The 21,180-nt window shown below is 35.6% G+C and overlaps 1 protein-coding gene across 5 annotated transcripts in view; it reads right to left on the bottom strand.

Annotated features, from left to right (window-relative positions):
* LOC138707912 (KN motif and ankyrin repeat domain-containing protein 1-like) overlaps positions 1 to 21,180 on the bottom strand; it is a 437,992-nt gene that overhangs the window by 79,342 nt on the left and 337,470 nt on the right. For all 5 annotated transcript variants that reach the window (XM_069837957.1, XM_069837958.1, XM_069837956.1 and 2 more), the window contains 2 exons: positions 8,529 to 8,639; positions 1,712 to 1,924 (listed from right to left, as the gene is read on the bottom strand). In XM_069837957.1, coding sequence (XP_069694058.1) covers positions 1,712 to 1,924; positions 8,529 to 8,639 — 324 coding nt within the window. The remainder of the gene's footprint in view (positions 1 to 1,711; positions 1,925 to 8,528; positions 8,640 to 21,180) is intronic.

Here is a 21,180-nt window from a genome sequence, read left to right as displayed (position 1 = left end):
TTATTTCAAGTTTGTGGTGACATTTATGCTTTTCCATTTGTAAATTCCATGCAGTAATTAGATCTAAAATATCTAGATGCATTTCACTTATTGTAAAAATCAGGACTAGGAAAATTCCGGACACCAGGTAGTCATGGCGACTAAACATTTTTTGTGACAACTGAGCTGCTTTGTTGAGTTCAAATTTTTTTTTAAGACTTCGATTTCTTTTATGTCACCACAACTAATACATAATATTAACAAAAGCATTTGTAGGAAGAAAGTCGAATGTGCTTTTTAGATTAAAATTGTTACATTTGTTGTGGATCTTTAGATATTGTCACTACATAGCGTCAGTGAAGAGCACAGAGCATCTCAGAGTGTGTGTTTGCACTGCATAGTTGTTTAATATTCTATAATATATTTTAGTAAATGTATCTTTATCTTAACTGGAATGGTTTTCGCAATGCATGTGTTGGCAAAGTGTACTAGCTTCTGAAAATAAAGGTGGTGGCTCCCGAAAATATTTTGGTTCTGTCTATCTCTAGTGAAAATTATCTTTTATTGCATGTAAACTGCCTTTTAATTAATACTTCATTATTCTCGATATTAAATCGAAGTGATATTTTGTACATAAGTACTATTCCTGTTGTTCACTGACTTATACACACAGGCACACAAATAAACAGATGTAAACACACAGTACTGGAGAGTGCGGGGAGACTACATTACTGCAGAGTGAACTGTTGACTCGTAACTTGCTCGCCGTAACAAGCGAAGCTGGTATGATCGACGTACATCTAACTCATATTCAAAGTAACCAAATGTAGGACCCTACTGATGACCCAATTTGTTAAACAATTTGTTGTTGTCACCCAGTAGTAATATCTGTGGAAATCCACACAATATATAGGTCTTAAATTAAAGAATGACTAAATTACTGAGGGAAGTAATCAGAAAATAAATAGATTATTTCTCATAATATATGCAGGACTTCAATTTCCAACAAATGAATTGAGTGTGTCACAGTTATCAGTTTATCACACTCTAGTTTTGCTTATCAATATCTTATTTGGAAATGACTGATAATTTATACTAATTCTTTTCAGCTTTAAAAAATAATTATTCATCTAAATGATAACACAGAGAAAGTGAGAGAAAACAGCTTTTGGGTTTTATTTTATACTCAGATATCCTCAAATTCAAATGGTGCCAACATGATTTCAAACCACATAATCTCATGTGCCACAGATATTTATATTTACATGAGATCCAGGAATATCATAAAAAAATACTGAATAGAAAAATAACACATAGGTATAAAAGAATTAGTTACCACGTTTTTAAAACAAATTGAGAAATCATGAATTTCATTAAACATTTTGTAGAGATATGTAATATAAATCTCTCCATTTCATAATGTACTCTTCTTTTATACCAGGCTTAAAAGCTCTGCAGTTTAATACAGAAAACACCAAAACATTTACGTATGTGTTTTATCTTCTAACTTATAAAGAGCGATAATATTATCATGTTTTAGTCCTAATTTTTATAACACATTCCTTCCTATTTCAATTAAGTTCTCTTTATAAATAAGGAGATTCAGTACAAGATTAGAGCAGTTTGCAATACTCAAAAGCATTGAAACATATCAGTATAAAAATATTCACGAATTAGACAAAAATTAATTATAAAAACTTAAATATATACATTTAAAAAGAGATGTACAGACCTGTTTCGCTCGGACATTGACATCAGCAAGTTGAAACAGACGGCGTATCACTTGTCTATGGGTCTCTGAGCGAACTTGTGCCAGTGATACAAGCATCACACATGTATAACCAGCTGCATTTGGTCTGTTGATATTACATACTTTTGAGTCTAACAGGATGGATACTACATCAAAATTTCCATGAGATACTGCATAGTGCATTGCAGTATTACCCTGAAATAAAATGGCGGCATGAGACAACTAGTTTAACAAGAATGGCACTGATACATAACTTCAGATGCTGACATATGCACAACACAAATACGTAAGTTAGAAACAAGTATCTTTACACCGAAACAGAATAAACAGCACAATATCATTTGTACATACGCCTACTCTTTCATATATACAGTAAATTTTTTATACGTTCTGCATTCAAGAATTTTCACATTTCTTTTTTTTTCTGAAATCATGGCAAAATTCCTATACTTTCCACGTTTATCTATTTCGGTTATAAGTTTTTTCGTTTATGCGTTTTTTACAATAATTATATGATCGTATTTTAAACCATAGGAGATACAAAACCTCATTTATAACTTCTACATAATTTTTGCTCGAAATTATGTTTGCCGTGAAAATGTATGAACGCGAAAACACAGCACGTGTTCACTGATAAGATGCGACTCACTTTGAAATTCGTGGAAATTCGAAGATGCCCATGCTTGCCAACAAGACTGTGTCCAAGCCTGTGTCCTTTAATGATGCTGTTACTGCTTTAGAAACAGTGAAACATTTCATCACACATCATGATGTAGCTGAAAAAATTATGGACATCATCACAATTTGAGGGCGTAGTTTTTCCTTAGGAGAAAACAGTCCAAAATAACTTTTTTTTTGTTTTTGCAAAAATACAGGGTTGTTTCCGATCTCTGATAACAAATTTGAATGACATCATGTGCGTCAGGAGTCACACGACAGCTGAACTGTGGCGCGAGATGACAGACCAGTAGTGAGTGATCTCAGTCAGAGTGCACGGCAACTCACAGCAGAAATTCCCAAGAAAATCTAGCCCTTTTGGGAAGGGTACATAACAACCCTTTCCGATGCCAAGTACAGTTAAGTGAAAATAAAAGAAGCCTGCAATAAACGAGGTTTCGTTATTTCCAAGAAAGGCATCTTCTGTGTACTTAATAAGATTGGAAAAGCTCGAATGGAATTAATTTGTATCATCTTGTGGGGTGCGGCGACTTGTGATAGGGGGTAGATTTGCTTGCTTTTTCCAGTCTGGAATTAATCTCATCCGAGCTTTGCCAGTCTTATTAGGTACACACAAGATGCCTTTCTTGGAAATAACGAACCCACGTTTTTTGCAGGCTCCTATGATTTTCACATAACCGTACTTGCCATCAGAAAGAGTTGTTACGTACCCCTCCCAAAAAGGCTCGGTTTTCTTGGGCACTGCTACTATGATACACCGTGCACTCTGATTATGAAATCACTCACTACTGGTCTGTCACCTCTCGCTACAATTCAGCTGTCGGTGTGATTCCTGGCACACATGACATCATTCAAATTCATTATCAGAGATTGGAAATAACCCTGTAATGACAGGTTATTAACACTGCTATTTCAGATCTTATTAAATGTAATTTCAGTTGTTCGGTTTTTTTACTTATGCATTCTTTTCTTTAGACCCTATAAAAAGTATAAATGAAGATTTATTGTATTACTAATGATGCATTAAAAGAAATTGTGTGAAATCTTTCAAGAGCTTGATGAATGTACAGTATACCTGAAGAAAAATATAAAATTATGTCAAGAATCCATTTCGAATTCAATTAATTAGTAGGCACTGATGTGATGATTGATGAAAAGCAGCAAATTAAGAGTCACTCAAGGATAGCTGATTTCCAATATACTTTGACAAACTGAAGTAAAACCATGGCTTGATTTTCTCGAGTGCTATTTTCTAGGGTAGTAAGAGAGAAAAGGAGACGGAGACAGAGAGACATAAGAGATACGAGCATGGTATTGCCTGATTTGCTCCAACTTGTACATTAAGTAAGTACACAAGCTAATATGGTTTCTGAAATAATAGGTTACAGACATATTCGGTGTAAAGTAAATAACTGACGACATTTCAAAACTTCTACTTTGACACAAGACACATACACAAAACACAACTCAGCCAGAATGAAACAAGATCAGTACGTTGAGATAGTGGAAAAAGTGTACCAGAAGATTCACTTGCAGTTTGTCAAACCTGCTAATAGAAATCATTACAGGTTTACTAGTTACCAACAGTGCCAGTGTTAAGGAACCTTCCTAGTCAAGAGTCAAGGCAGAAATTAAGAAATCCATAATTGTGGCAGTTTTGTAGGATGGTCTCTTCTATTGGCTGTGATGCCCATTCACAACCTCTCATACCCTTAAGGGGAATGGTGTCTGAAGTACACTGGGAGAGGAAAGATATAAGGCCAGTAGTTATATTTTATGGGGTTTTACTTCCAAGTTGTCGGGCTATACTAGTGAATTTTAGAATACAACTTGAAAGGGGTAGATGTTTAATATTTTAGTAATTAAAACCTTTAGAATCCTGCTTTCCATTTCTTACCTTCTAATTCAGTGTTAGAAGCTGTAAAAATGAGAGAAAAATTGCCCAGACATACTTTTTCATTTTTTGCTGCCAACGCTGTAAGTAAAAGGTAAAAAAAGGTATCCCGTAACATGCCATGAAGGCACTTGGGGGGCATGGAGGTAGAGCCCCATGCTTTCCATGACCTCGGCACTAGAATGAGGTGGTGTGGTCGGCAACACGCTCTGACCACCTTTAACCCCCGGGAAAGACCTGGTACTCAATTTTATAGGAGGCTGAGTGAACCTCGGGGCTGTTCTGAAAGTTTGGCAACGAGAAAAAATCCTGTCACCACCTGGAATCGAACCCCGGACCTTCCAGTCCGTAGCCAGCTGCTCTACCAACTGAGCTAAGTGTCACTAATACAGTACCACTCCCCTTCCCACACACATGATCAGGTATAACTCATTCAAATAAATAGATTTAGGTATACCTCATTCAAATAAATAGATTTGGCAAACATTTACTACAATTTGTGTTATTTATAACACTTCCTTCCTTAGACATTTAAATGCTTGCTTGGTAGATATGACATATTTTGTTATACCTCCCAAGCTGTATATTTTAGACTGCATGCATAATTCTGTAGCCAATAATTTTAAAAGAAAACAATTAGACAAACGCAGTGTGTAACAATTCAAACTGAACTCTCTTTACATAAAAGAAAACCAGGAAGGAAATTGTTAACAGTCAATTTCAAGTAATCACCATTTTGTGTTCGTTTTCAAATTCTAATAGTTTTGAATACATTTAATGTAATTCAAAATTCCTGAATAAATTGACTTATTTTCCACACTCCATATAATGAAAATGTAAAAAAATGGACCAATCTCACAAAATCGATTACTAATTAGATCACAAGAAAAACAGCCTGCAAAAGAAGTTTTGCTACATCCCACATCAAGTGAACTTAAAATACTTGCGTTCATGTACAGCTGTCAAAAGAAAAAGTGGCCGCTCTCCTGAAACAAAGTTCCCTTCAGGTATCTTCGCTACAATTCGGAGACCGGCGATGTTACATGTTGTTGGACCACGTTGCCTGATATCTATAGTTATAATTGAAGTATTCTGTGTTATTCGATAGCGTAATGGTAGTGTTCAGGCCTCTTATTCATGAGGTCCTGCATTCGACTACAACCTCGTGCTTTTCATGTTCTTTTTTGTTCTGTTTTTGAGAGAGACAAACTATACATAACGGCTCCTTTCTCTTTTACGATTATTTTAGTAATTAACATCAAGGTGCATTAATATATTATGCCATGACTTTATCATTATGATATTGTGGCTGCAAATGGAAAGAAAAAAGATTTTATTCTCAATAAAAATATCTTTCGTGGCATAAACAAAAATTTACTGGCGTCGGCCTTAAAACATTCAAACAATTAAGCGTTCAAAAAACAAAACAAAAGGCCACAATTCAATATTTAGTCTATCTTCCTCTTATCTCGATCATCTTGCAGTCGAGTGGGCATGGAATTGACTAGTCTTTGCAAATAGCGACTGTTCTTAGACACGATATTCCAGGCATTCTGAACATACATACATAAGTGTTCTGTCCATGGGCAGGTCTTTCATTGCAAACCCAGCAATCTCCAATCTTTCCTATTTTCTGCCTTCCTCTTAGTCTCCGCATATGATCCACATATCCTAATGTCGTCTATTATTCTTTTCAACCAGAGATCCAACCAATTCCTTTTTCTCTTTCTAATCATCTCAGCATCATTCTTTCTTCACTCACTTTTTCAAACACAATTTTATTTCTTATTCTGTCTGTCCACTTCACACGCACCATTCTTCTCCACATCCACATTTCAAATGCTTCAATTCGTTTCTCTTCATTTCATCGTAACGTCCATGTTCCTTCCCCATACAATGCCACACTCCACACAAAGCACTTCACTAGTCTCTTCCTTAGTTCTTTTTCCAGAGGTCCGCAGAAGATCCTTCTTCTATTAAAAGCTTCCTTTGTTCATGTTTGCAGTTTTTCTTGGGAAGGATAGGCCTAAATTCGGTAACATCCCGTTGCTTTCTGCACACCACTATCTCTTTCGCATCTTATTAGATTCCAGGGGGCCCAAGCGTGGAGATGAGGAGAGTGGATTTGACTAATTGGGCCCTCCGGACTTCACCGAAAGTCACGGCAAGGGTTAAATATTAATTCTATCAGGATGTTTGACCCGATCAGAGACCGGGAAATCTCAATTAGCCTTTGCCCCCCGCATCCTGGACTAACTAGCTTCTACAAATCATCAGAAAATCTTAGAGTATGATTGGGCCAATTTTTCCGAAAATATTTCCACACTTTTGCCCTCGTAGCTCAGCGGACGAATGTCGGAATTTAGATGTCAACGTCTCAGGTTCAATTCCTCGTTAGTCCTTTTCATTTTATTGTGGTTCAAGATAGTATAATGTAATAATACAAAAAAAAAAACTAATACCAGTATTATGCAACTGGATTTTTCCAAACCTAATATTAAATTTATGTTGTTTATATTGCTAAAGAACGATTACAATATAAATAACTTGAATATTATTTATATAGTATCACTAAAGAACGATAACAGAATATAAATGATAAATATCGGTTTGTTTAATTAATATAAGATATTATATAATACGAATTTAAATATCTAAATAAAATAACCTATTTTACAAAGAAAGATATTTATTTGTGTTATAATAATTACTTACATAAAATACAGATTATTTATAATGCGAAAGAACAATAACAATATAAATAATTTGAATATTATTTTATAATGCTAATGAAGGAAAACAGAATATAAATGATAACTTCAATATTATTTATATCGCTAAAGAACGATAACAATATAAAAAAACGTGAATATTATTCATATCAGAATTTCACAGATTTATTACAGATGTATTTAAGAAATTGTAGAAGAATAGTAATTATTAACAGTATCCTATTTATTCTTCTTGGAGCCAAATTTGTAACTTTTAAAAGTGTGGTTACTATGTTGAAGTGTATGTGTTGCAACAGGTGCTTGATTTGTTATGTATGTGAGTCAGTTATGGGATGCTTGATGTCATCGCGATGTCGTAATTATAGTTTGATTGTGTTTGTGTAACTATTGTGTATTAATTTATGATGTATGGTACGGAAAGCTGCATATTTGTGTTATAGAAGTGTTACGTATGTGTGTTGTTAATGTTTTTGTATGTTTCAAATTGATAACTGATGAATTTAAATACTATTATAGTCACAATCATGCCATGGTATGAAAGAAAAATTTCACAACCTCGAGCGGGAATGAAACCTGCGACTTCCTGTTCTCCGGTCAGGCGCATACGTCACCAAACATCGTAAGATGAAGATTATTGATAACTGATATTTGTTTTGCAATCGCAATGCCTAATTTATGGATTGTTTATGTTTTGTTTACATCGCGTAAGCTAATTTAATTTTCTTTTCCATTTCTCTTTATGCTTAACTTTTTTGTGTATAAAACTATAGCCCTAACCAGTTATAACGGCTGGGGGGATCATCGTGCTAACCACACGATACCTCCATTCTGGTTGGATGATCGTCCATCTCTGCTTCAGCATGTGGGCGTGAGGCCAGCAGCCGGCTGGTCGGTCTAGGCCCTTCACGGGCAGTAGTGCCATGGATGATTATTATTATTATTATTATTATTATTATTATTATTATCATAAACTATAGCCCTAACATACATATGTAAAATAGGGCTAACCCCCATTGGAGATACAATAATAATAATTATTATTCATATCGTTAGAAAACGATAACAGAATACAAATGATGACTTGAATTTTATTCATATCTCTAAAGAACGATAACAAAATATAAATAACGTGATATCCATAAAGAACGATAATTGGATATAAATGATAATTTGAATATCATTTACATTGCTAAAGAACGATTAAAAAATAAAATGAAAACTTGAAGAAGGCCCGAACCCACAACCTTTGAATCATTAAACAAACACTCTACCGCTGGTCTATGAGGCGCAGATATGGAACACTTTCATAGTTCCGGAACTGCTTGTACAAGCACATGCATCGTGTAACATCGCCGCGACCCGAAGTGGACTTTGAAAATATTCGCTGTTCACGAGTGCGGCCACTTTTTTTTTGACAACTGTACAAGTTACATCAGTAGAAAAAATCTCGTATTAACGTCATTTTAACGAAAATTTTTAATTGATATATACTTACACTCATATCAGTCATGTTAACAATATATTCCAACAATGAGTTTGACATCTCCTCGAAGCAATCAAGGTAATCTTCTACATCCAGAGGATTAGCATTTGCTGTACTTGAAATCTAAAATACAAAAACAGGAAACAAAAAATTAGGGTTCTGTTGTTGACCTGCTAATGCAGCGGTCATCAGCACAATGCACCCTTGGGCTAGTGTCTCTTATTTTGTTGCACTCCTTACACTTTACCCATTTCAGCGACTGCTGATGACCACTGTGCTAATGCATGGATTAGCTGTTTGTCAATAATTGTCCTGAGCACCCCAAAAATGTAAATTAAAAAATGTCGCACTAACATATTATTTACCTTGATCAGGTCTGTAATTCTTTTTTGTCTCTCAGCGAGACACTGACTTATAAATTGGCACCACTATTACGTCTTTCCAATCATGCGGGACAATATGTTACCTAATTCCGCAAGTGACCATCATTGTAATGAAAGATGTGTCCTATCACAGGCTGAATTGTGAAGCTATTATAATTTCCAGTGGTATCATGGTGCAAAACTGAAATAGCTCATTGGCTTAAGTACAAGAATATCGAATATGATGATGAATTCCTAAAATGAGAGTTGTATTAGTGCCACAATGTAGGGAAAAGTTTGAAAAATATGAAGTCATGAGAAAGAAACGGCCAAGAATAGTGAAGTTATTCACTTGCCTTCATACCACTATGAACTAAATCCCACAGAAATGATTTGGAGGCAATGAAAGACTAAGAATTATGAATACACTAATTAAAGCAAAAGAAAGGAACTGAACTACATCTGTCATATATGAGAGGATCTCCAATAAAAGCTGTGTAAACTGTATAAATCACCCAAAATATTTGAGGATGATCTGTGAAATGTTGACAAATCGCAAGACACCCACGTTGCAGCTTTGCCATAAGACAGTAAAAAGGCAATACTTGTTCTTCAGTAAAAAGCTTATTTACATCTCTAAACGAGTGTAAAATAGCAATAAATCCAATAAAGTTTTATTTCACATTTTACAACATTAAATTTCTTCACATCAAAACTAGTTATCCCAATTAACTTACTACCTGATACTTCTTGATATATGCTTCTGGCCTAAGCCAACTAAACGAAATCTATGATATTGAGACACATGAAGGACAGCAAGATCATATCATATGCAATACTAATTTGCACCGCGCGAATTTTCATTTCATTCCTACATTTCTGCCAGATATTGCTGGCATAACTCAATAATTGACGTATCTGAAAATCAAAACATGAATTGTAAAATATCATATTCAATCTTAAAAAACTCTCTCCTTCTGCTCTCCCTCCTTCCCACTCCCCCCCCTCTCTCTCTATTTCCCTCGCCCTCTCCCTCTCGCCCTCACCCTCTCCCTCTGCTAATGAGGCAACTAAGCCAGGATTTAATGAGGTAGGATGGCATACATTATAATCAATTTGGTGTGAAATACATAATTGATAGTACAGTATTTCGAATTTTCCACTTCAGAATGCAAGGCACAAATCAGCTACAATGAAATCTGCATTGGCAATGTTCAAGTTGCAGACGTATTGCACTGGAAGGTCCACCTACAGTTTGTTAAACCTGCTAACAGGAAACATTAGAGGTTTACTAGTCGCCTGCAATGTTAGTATTTTGGAACTTTCTTACTGACAGTCAATGTAGAAATGAAGAATTCGTAACTATAGCAGTATTGTAAGATGGTCTCTCTTACTGGCTATGATACCTACACATAATCTCTCAGGATGCTATTCATAGACATTTTGCTAGCCCGCATTACGAGCATGCTAAACTAGCCCCAGCTATCGACTGGTTACTTGTACGGGATTCATATCATACCATATTGCTAACAATGGTTTATAAATATGAAAAACGTTAGTTCGCTGATCGTCCACCGGAAGCCTACGCTAAGATTTTCTATGAATACTGCCCTCACAATCAGATAGTTATTGGGATTAATGTCAAAAGAGCGCAAGGAGACAAGAAGGGAGAAGAGACTGGAAGTTAGCATATTTTATGGTTTTACTTCAAATTATCAGGCTATAGTTTTGAAATGAGTAGTCATAGCAGTGGCAGCAGTGGTGGCAGTGGCGATGGCAGTGGCAGCAGCAGCAGCAGCAGCAGCAGCAGCAGCAGCAGTAGTAGTAATAGTTAGGGTCCAGATTTGTATGTAAAAAAATTATTCTTCCCCCCCCCCCAATGCGTATATTCCTATAACGAAGTTTAATATCCATATCGAGGTCCAGCAAATGCAAATTCCAAATTTTATTTTACATAAAAACATATTTTACAAAAAATGTTATGTGAATACATATTTTCGACATTTTCTCCATAAATACATATTTTAGTACTTTTCCTCATTCTCTTTTAACATTTTACAACAAAGATTTGTATCTCGAAAGAATTCAATACGAATGCTTCACTTCCACTTGAGGTGAGAATGATTCACTTGCATGTACTTAATTGGGGAAGAACAGAATCCAATCTCGAGATTGGATCTACATTAATGTGCGTGTTTTTTCTGCTTTTGTAAACAGTAACTCAATGCAGTGAGTCAGATATTCTTGCCTGTTTGTTAGTTAGAATCAGATCACTAGAGCAGTTGGTTTATTTTGTGAAGTGTAGCTGTGTGAATTAAAAATGCCTAAAGTGAAATCGTGTGTACACGAGCATCTGCAACAGTACGTACTAGAGTTTAAAAACACTTTTACCACTGATGGAAAAATATTATTTTGCAGCCATGTGCGGCGAAATCAATAACTGCAAACCAATGATCCCAGGTAATACAACATATGTCGGGAAGCATATCGCAGCTGCATCGCATGTTTCATTGAGACAATTTCTTATAGGAGAATCAACACCATCCTCATCTTCCAATATTTCAAAACACTCAGATTATTATTCAGATTTATGTAAAGCCTTTCTTTCAGCTGACATTCCCCTTTATAAGGTGAACAGTCCCGAGCTCAGAAAGTTTCTTACTAAATAGACGAACATAAATCTTGCTGATGAGTCAACACTAAGGAAAAATTATCTTCCAAAGTGCTATGATGAAACACTACAAAGCATTAGGTCTGTAAAGAAATGACAGCTGCAAATCATGTAATAGCTAGGCTATTTAATCTTTGGAGATCTTGTGGCTGAATGGTGTGAAATGTGACAATGTATTACTTCTGCTTACCGACTCTGCGGTATATATGAAGAAAGTTGCTGAAGGTCTTTGTGTAAGCTTCCCTAACATGATTCATGCAATGTGTGTCGTTCGCACCCTGCATAGATTGTGTGAAACAATCTGATCCATTTATCCTAATGTGACAAGTTGGTGTCCAACGGAAAAAAAGTCTTTGTAAAATCACCATCACGTATTGATCTTTTCAAAAAGATAAATCCTGATCTTCAATTGCCCTCTGCACCTGTAGCTACATGTTGGGGCACCTGGCTTCATGCCATGTTGTATTATGCAGATCATTTTGAAGCATTTACATCTGCAATAAGTGAAATGGACAAAGACGATGCCTCTGCAATTGAGATTATTCACAATTGAATATGTGATATAACTTTAAAATGTGACTTGACCCTAATATCTGCTAATTTCGGTTTCTTGATTCACTCAATAAAGAAACTAGAAATTTCCGTAGATTTATTGAGTAATTCAGTTAACCCTTTTCAGTCCCACGTTGGGTGATATCCGCCACTGCAATATCCACGTTGCAGTCCCACAGTGGGCAGCATCTGACACATTTCTTGCGCAGACTGACTGCGGTATTTAAATCCGACCGCAAAGGGTTAAAGAAATGCAGTATGTTGAAAGGGAACTTAACACTATCTCAGGTTGGAAAATAAAATTTCTAACTAAATAATTTAAGAGTATGTTTGAGAAAAATAGTGGCTACCAAACCCTCTGGAAAGTCGCTTATGTTTTGGAAGGCCAAAATATAAGTAAACTTGATGGTGTGTGTGTTAGTGATATACCCCTCATCAAATATGCAAGGTTAACATTGTGTGATGTAGAATGTTCCTTTTCTGAACGTAAGGCATTGTTCTCTGATAATAGGCAAGGATTTGTGATCCACAATCTGACATCTGGTGTGCACTGTAACTCTAGTCAACATTTTACATCTGATGTTTAGCTGCAATTGATGAGTTTCAATATAATTTTTTCTAATAAGTTACGAAAATTCTCGTGTTTTTGTTTTCATTTTCGGAAAATATTATTTTAGTTTTAGAACATAATCTTCTAATTTTAGCACATAAAAAAAAACAAATATTTTTTAGGTGTTTAGCACATAAAAATCCGGGTCCTAGTAATAGTAGTAATGGTAGGAGTAATAATCTAGAAGGAAAAAACTGTTTCTATTTCTGTTTATTTCAATTTATTTATTGGAAACTTTCATTCAAATCTTTCATTAATTTTAGTTGTTGTAGTAATGGTAATTCTAATGCATGTAATAGGCCAAGTAGTAATAGTAGGAGGAACAACAACAAATCATGATGATGATGATGATGTTCATGATGGTAACGATTAAAAAGAAAAGGAAGAGAGCAGTGAAACATGATTAACACGTGAAATAAGTATGTAAAGAGACCTGTCATACAACCACTTTGTCTATCCCAGAACTCTCAGGTTTGGAACTGTTCCCCATAGAAGTGACGAACTGGAATGACTACACTTTCCCGTTGTAATATTATTAAACTGGTCAGTATCATGCTTCCTGTATCTTTATTTATTATATATTATTAGAAACTTCACTACATCTTTCCTCAAGGGATTTAATAATTTTTTAAGGAGTACACACAAAAAAAAACAAATTTACTCGAGTCATACGTAGTAGAGACAATTATTATGGTCGCACTGGGTGGCGCAGTTGGTATAGTGCTAGCCTTCTGTGCCCAAGGTTGCAGGTTCGATCCTGGCCCAGGTCGATGGCATTTAAGTGTGTTTAAATGTGACAGGCTCATGTCAGCTGATTTACTGGCATGCAAAAGAACTCATGCAGGACAAAATTCTGGCACACTGGCGACGCTGATTTAACCTTCACTGTTGCGAGCATCTTTAAATAAAACATAATTCTAATCCTTAATTATTATGAGACATTCAGTGAAAACACGGCCCTCTTTAGGTTCAGAAACACGTGAAAACTGTAGCAGTTGCAAGTGGTGCTGTCGTCATTGAGCCTATTGATCAAGTTATTTATGTATTTATGCATGTAACACTGGTGATTGTTTAACTTACTGTGTCCAGCCAGGCATTGTAGAAAATCAGAATTTGTCTGTATTTCTCTCCCATCAATTCTCAGAGGAACAAAGAAAGAAACTGTCTACATCTGCAGTCCATTGGAGGAATTATACTTGTCAAATTTAATTTAAGACATCTATCTTGTGTGGATTTCCACAAGTATTTAGTACTGGGTAACAAAAATACTCCTTGCTCGAACAAATTTGGTCATCAGAAAAGTACAAACAATCAGAAAATTAAACAAGGCACAGTATACAGTGAAACCTCGATTCATCATTTTGTTTTGGACTTCTGAAAAAAAAAAAAAAAAAAATGGTGGAAACTGGAAAACGATTGATACGGGAACCTGTCTAAAATGAATATAAGCAGTCAAATTTACTTATAGTACACACATGTATTCATATACTAAAGAATGTGTAGTACATGAATGATTTTTTGATTAACTCACTTCATTTCTTGTTAAAAAAGTCACTAATTTTCATTTCCTTACTTGCATCTTTACTTTTTAAGCTAAACAGTAGCTTCTCAATATTAATAATGTTCACTTGGTCTCTGTCGGCGATCTCATGAGCATATATGAATGCTCTCATGGTCTCGAACGCACTTAGTGCTTCTTGAAAACTCGGCACTGGTTTGGGATCAACTTCATCATTATCACACTGTCGACTTGTCCCTCCTCTGTGGAACTTCCACTCGCCACTTCCTCACACATTTCTTCCACAGACAGCACACCACATGTCGCGAGTTCTTGGTCCACAGACACATAAGAAATCAACGTCAGCGGTTCCTGTCTCCAGCTGAGTCCAGTCTTCGTCTTCATCATTTCTGTTGACTTCCGACATGTCCAACTCTTCATTTCTGTCCCTATAACCACATTTTACGAAACAGTTCTGAATTGTGAACTGAGTCACTTGTTGCCATGCCGAAACAATAAAGTGAATGGCCTGTAGTATGTCTATCTTCATTTTTACCTCTTTCCTTTCATCCATCAAACATAAAGCCCTCTGTACTAGCCGCTTCCTATACACCTGCTTGAAGTTCTTTATAACTCCTAAATCAAGTGGCTGTACAACACTGGTGCAGTTTGGGGGATAAAACATCACCTTCACATTCTTCAAAGAGGATGTGTCTGGAAAATGTGCAGCACAATTATTAATAAAAAGGAGGATTTTCCTGCCTTTTGCACCAAAGAATTTATCAAGAGCATGAAGAATGTCTCTGAAAATCTCCGATGTCATCCATGCTTTGGAAGTAGCATAGTATTTCACAGGTAGTTTCTTCACGTTTTTGAAACACCGTAGTTTTGCAGACTTGCCAATAATGATGGGAACTTGTTTGTCTGAGCCATCGGAGTTTGTGCACAGCAGTACAGTCAGTCGCTCCTTTGCACTTTTGCCTCCGTGGCAGGATTCTCCTTTAAGTGCCAGTGTACGGTCTGGAAGACAGTTGAAGAAGAAGCCTGTTTCATCTGCATTATAGATGTCCCGAGGCTCATACTCTTCCAGCAGCTCTGGGAGTCTTTGGAACCAGAGACCCGTGGCGTTGATGTCCACAGCAGCACTTTCCCCAGCCAGTTTCTTAAACACCAAGCCATGGCATTGTTTGAAACGAGATATCCAGCCGTTTGATGCAGAAAAGTTCTCAATCCCCATTGTTTCAGCTATTTTCAGAGATTTCTCCTTCAAGATGGTCCCATCAATGGGAATGCCTGATGCTCGTGCCTGTTGATACCAGGAAAAGAGGACATTTTCAAGCTCGCTGTAAGTTGACTCCTTGCCTGTCTTCCTCTTTTTGGCTGCTGTACCACACTTATCAGCCTGCTATCTGATTTCTATTTTCTTTGCCATTATGCAATTTAGAGTTGAAGGTGGCAAGCCAAGACGCTTAGCTATGTCAATCCTCTTCTCCATTGGATTTTTCTCCACCTCTTCTATAATATGAAGTCGTTCTTCTAAAGTCCGAACTTTTTTACACGGAAATGCAATATCTGAGAAAATCATATTAGAAACTGCCAAGTTAAAAATATGAACTGTCGAGAATCGAACATGTGTGATAGACTGCATACACAACTTAGTGGAAGCGCGGAATGGAATGTTTTACAATAGAAAACGATCGATAGGACACATGGACTCTTCTACATTGTCTTGCCAGGCAAGCTGTGAGGGAGGTCGGTGCGTAAGCAGGCCAATAACCATAAAACTTCACAATTGGAGCTTGCAGCACAACATTCTGAAGACATCAACTGCTATAAACATTTGTAAGCTTGTTGCTATTTCTTAAAACTGATCAATCCAGGATTTACACACTTCAGGGCTAAAAAATCTGGCCAATAGATGTGGGAAAACGATAAATCAAGGAACGATAGATGCGGGCTTTATAGTTGTAGTTTAAATAGAATATGTTCAGGGACCAACGAATTTGAATGATGGATCTGGGAAAATGATACATCCGGGAACAATAAATCGAGGTTCCACTGTATACTTATTTATAGAAACTGGTCACCCTACCCCAATATCTCTCGGCTTAGTTGCCTCATGAGTGACGCCTTATTGGTGTCACTTATGAGGTTTAAACCAGTCTTCAGACAGTTGACTAAACAACAAGAACAATCTGTACAGTTAAACAGTTAATTAAATTACTCATCATTAACGGTTCTGTATAAATTTTACTGTATACTAAGACTAAAAATTTATTTTATTACATAAAATACTGAAAATAAGCGTCACATAATGTATTACATTATCATGTCCTGCATTTGTATGGAAAGTCCTGCTTCTTCAGATAAAATGTTTGCTTTCCATTTTCTTCATCTGGTAACCCTACTTTAAACAGAATCTAACCTTATCAGTTTCAGCAAGAGAAAAACAATATAATACTGACGACAGTGAAAATGATTTTGAAATCATAGTGACAGGTAAGACAGGTCAAAATTTCTGTTGTAAAAATTGTTCACACTGCAATGAAAAATGTATTCTGATGAATTGCATCAAAGTGAAGACAAATACTGTATTATTTATGTTGTAATTGCATCATGTGTCCTGGAAGTAAGTGAAAATTATGTTGGCTTTAAAGATTTTGTTCTAAGTATCCTCAGCAAATGTGAACCCAGTTTCACTCAATTTTCTACAATAGTTTTATAGATATTTGTGACATAATATCATTTTACTATAATGACAACTAAAATAAATAAGCAATTACTGAATACAATGAATGAAATATAAATAAGCAAATAATATTAACTTACAATTTGCTGTTGCTGTGAAAAATTTTTCGTCCTCAAATCAACTTTGGATGGATGTAGTGTGGGTGTGATATTTTGTGGCAGAGACAAATCCATTGGCTCTTCGTCCTCAGGTAGACCTAATGCACACTTTCGAAAATTGTCGATAATCTGCTTCATGAGCCATGTACCTGACACTTTCGAGTACTGTGCTGTGTATGCTGTTTTTTTTTAAATTAGGATCCATAATGGCTATAACAGACCGAACGAACATTCCTTTATATGAAAAATGAATTCTATTGCTGTATATTTTAGCCTGATATAATGATAACTGTCCAAGTTGCTGTGCGAACATAGTGTTTTGCTTGTTGTAAGTCATTTGGAAATCTATTGTCAAGAATGATCTTTTCTTAAAGCTGAATAAGTGTCTGAGTGTACTTTGAGTCATGCTTTCTTTGCTGTTACTTCTTCAGTAAGTGTATCATGTTCACAGCACAAAACTTCTCTATCTTCCACCCAATTGTGTTTGTTTCTTACATGGTGCAGCAGTGAAGTGAATTTATCAAACAATAAGGAATCATTTCCACTACATAATTTTGTGCTCACTTTGAGCGAATATTAATGCTATTCTTCCATCCTCGAATTTCAGGACACTTTTTCTCTGCTCTTTATTTTTTTCCATGAAGATTTTTTTTATTTTTTATTTTCCATATATCAAATGCATGTTCTGTATTGGGGTACGGAGTCCTAATGAAACTTCTGACACCCCAATGCCTATCTGTGAGAAATATCTCTATAGGAATTTTTGTTCCTTCACCAACCTGTTAATTAACCCATATATGCCCAGAATAATTTTTTGTTTTCAAATTTAATAAAATTGAATTCCTGAGTGCATTAGCATTTATGAACGTAGAATTTTCAGAAATTTTTGTTATCGCATTTCTACTTCCTGAGATATGATGTGTTGCGAAAACGCATCACCGGGCACATAGGGTAGCAATTATTACTCACATTGTGTTTTTAATATGGTGAGTTATTAATTAAACAAGACGACATATTTTGACCTAACCTATTCTATCACCATGCACAGAATGTATTTTACATGATCTGAGATGTTATTTATGAAAATTAAATTCTTGAAATATTTAACACTGGAATCAACAAGATGAAAAGTTTTCATTTTATCTCATTATTTCTGGGGGGGGGGGGGGGGAAATTCTTGGAAATATTTAACATTGAAAGCAACAACATGAAAAATTAACATTTTACATCATTAGAGACATTATTTTTGAAAATTAAATTCTTTGCAAGCAACACCTTGAAAAGTTTACATTATTTACATCGTCAGAAATTCTTGGAAGCATTTATCATGGAAAGCAACGTCACATTTTAGACATGGTTTAGTTGTCTGAGATTTACAAACAGCACACCTTGTTCTCTTTTGCTGAGTGACTATAATATGGCTCCTTTCATCAAATCGAACACTTGATGCTACTCTGCTGACAGACTAGGTCTTGACTTCAGTGTTCCATATTGTCTCTGATAGCCCATTGTGATACTTCTACGAAATGACAGAAGATCCACGTTTTCCATATGACTGACTGTATAGAAGCGATGTGTTTTGCACACTGACACCTAACCCCCACAAAAAAAGACCACCATCACATTTTGGAATGTATATTTTTTCGATAGGTACGCGCATTTTGATCCATGCGATCAGTTCCACCCATATTTATATTGTAATTTGTGATGGCTGCTGGTTGAGAAATTGCCCATTCTTTTTCTGAGAGCTGGAATTTCTTTGAACGTTACTCACTGGCAGTACACTGTCACAGTTTGACACAACAATCACAACAGAATTGTCATTCCAGCGACATATCAGTAATTTAGAACCTTCATCGTACTGCATATAAAAGGAACCGAACCTCTCTGTTTTCTTCATATCAGCCAGATTTGTTAGTGGACACTTCTGTCCCTGTAAGGCCCATGCCTATTTCTGTGAATCTATCTACAACGTTCAGTGCATTTCTCTAAATGAGGAAAATGAAAATTATGCATACAGTAGGCAACACTGTGAGAGAATAAATCCAGTATTGACGAGGCTATGATACTTTATTTTGGAAGACATGGACTAAAACAATTTATGCTAGGAAAGCCAATTAGGTTTGGCTACAAAGTTCATTTTCTCACATAAGTTCATCTAGAAAGGGCCTCAGCTTAGACAACCTATCGCTCTTGTCAAGTTGTGTGTAGCCATTTAGATGAAGGTTTCTCATTATTTCATCAAATCTATTGCGTCTCATAGCTCTGACTATTGATTAATTTCTTGTGTCACTCCTCTCTTCCAGTATATTCGATGGCTTGCGACTGTAGTATATCCACTTACAAGAAGAATCCCAAGGAATGTTTGGAAATCATTTGGGGAAAAACTAAATTTATCCCTGTCTTTCTGCACCGCATAAGCAACACTTTGGTTTACAATATCAAGTACAAAATTTTCATGGAAAAATAGCCTAATTGAAAAATATCAATTGGCAATAAGTTCTTTTCATGTTGGGATTCGACTCACAATTGTCAATTTCCCCATTTACTTTTCTTTTCAGTTAACAGTAACTTGGTAAATCACTATTTTTCCATTTTCTTACAATAGTCCCTTTAACTCCTGACAGGCTCTGATATTTCACATATTTCTGCACCTTCTGGCATCTATTCATTCTGTGCCTGATTTTATATTATTATATATTTTTCCATATACTGAGGACCACTATCCCTTCAGTCCCCAGTTGATAACAATTTAGATTATTTATGTTTCCATCGAAGTCCTCGTTAGCACTGTCTTCATCGATATCACTTCTAGCTTCCGGTGGAGATATGAAAATATCTATAAAATCTGCCTGAATTTTTCGTTCTCTTCCATGATTATCATTATTTCATGTACACTCAGACCCCTTGAATATGAAACATGAAAAGAACAACTACTTCATGCGAAAAATCGAATTCCATATGTAAATATACACAATTATTTCACTAATCTCAGAAAGACAGTTTTGATATTCCATGTGCCCGGTGTTGCGAAAATGCAACACCAACATTCAGGCCCACATTACAGAAGTAACGTTTCATGCAATATCCAGCTACTTTTACAAGAAGTATCCTAAGAGTCTTTAGATTGTAATATATACAAGGAAAGGTATAATAATATTATAAAAATAAACAAAAATTACATTCCTTTATGACAAACTGCAGATATTTCAACATTTGTAATAATCACTTCTTTCCTTCTCAAGTATTAAGCCATCAATGAATCAGTTACCAAATGTTTTCAATAAACCAGGTCTACCAATATCAGTATAATAGGTAATAAGTGCTATAAACTTAAAAAATACTAAAAACCATATTTCACACACGTTTAATAGCAAAGAAGTAAAATGTTGCGAAAACGCATCACCGGGATAATATGGGTTAATTTCTCACAAGCAGGTCTCTCTAATGTGCCCCTTATCATACTTTTTTGTACTAGCTGAAAGTCTGCTACAGCACCAGTATGCAAATCCATGTCAGAGTATATCATTGGCAGAATACCCAGGCAAATCGTACTGCCCATTCCCAACTAGTAAATCTCTTTACACATTCCAATTTTCTTCTCTATAATTTTTCCACAGGTGCTTAATCATTGAAACAGCAAATTTATTACAACTTATCAAATAATGTTCTGGATATCACTGTTATATTAACAGATCTACAAACATGATGTAAACAAAATATCAGATAACAGCAATGTAGATATAATTATTTTATTTCCTCCTGGTCATTCCCTCATGATGGGCTGAGAGATCCAAGCACAGACATTACCACATTCACAATAAGTTTTAACATGTAACATTCTATCTTTTGTATAGTCCTCTATAGTTTAAATTTTATGTTTACATACAACACAAATCTCGAAGAGTAATATCACACTACTCCAAGCCATGATAAAATAATCATATAGCTGTAAAGTTTCAGCTGTCACAGCATAGTCTTTACTACTGAATTCATCAGAACTCATTTCTTCGTTGCTTGGTATAGGCTATTATACCATATTTACTCGAATCTAATGCGCACTTTTTGCAGCTGAATTTAGTGTCCAAAATCGGAGTGCGCATCAAAATTGATGCAAATTCGAA

Source organism: Periplaneta americana, chromosome 10, assembly GCF_040183065.1.
Source record: "Periplaneta americana isolate PAMFEO1 chromosome 10, P.americana_PAMFEO1_priV1, whole genome shotgun sequence".
Taxonomy (NCBI): domain Eukaryota; kingdom Metazoa; phylum Arthropoda; class Insecta; order Blattodea; family Blattidae; genus Periplaneta; species Periplaneta americana.
This window is presented reverse-complemented; position numbering and strand designations above follow the sequence as displayed.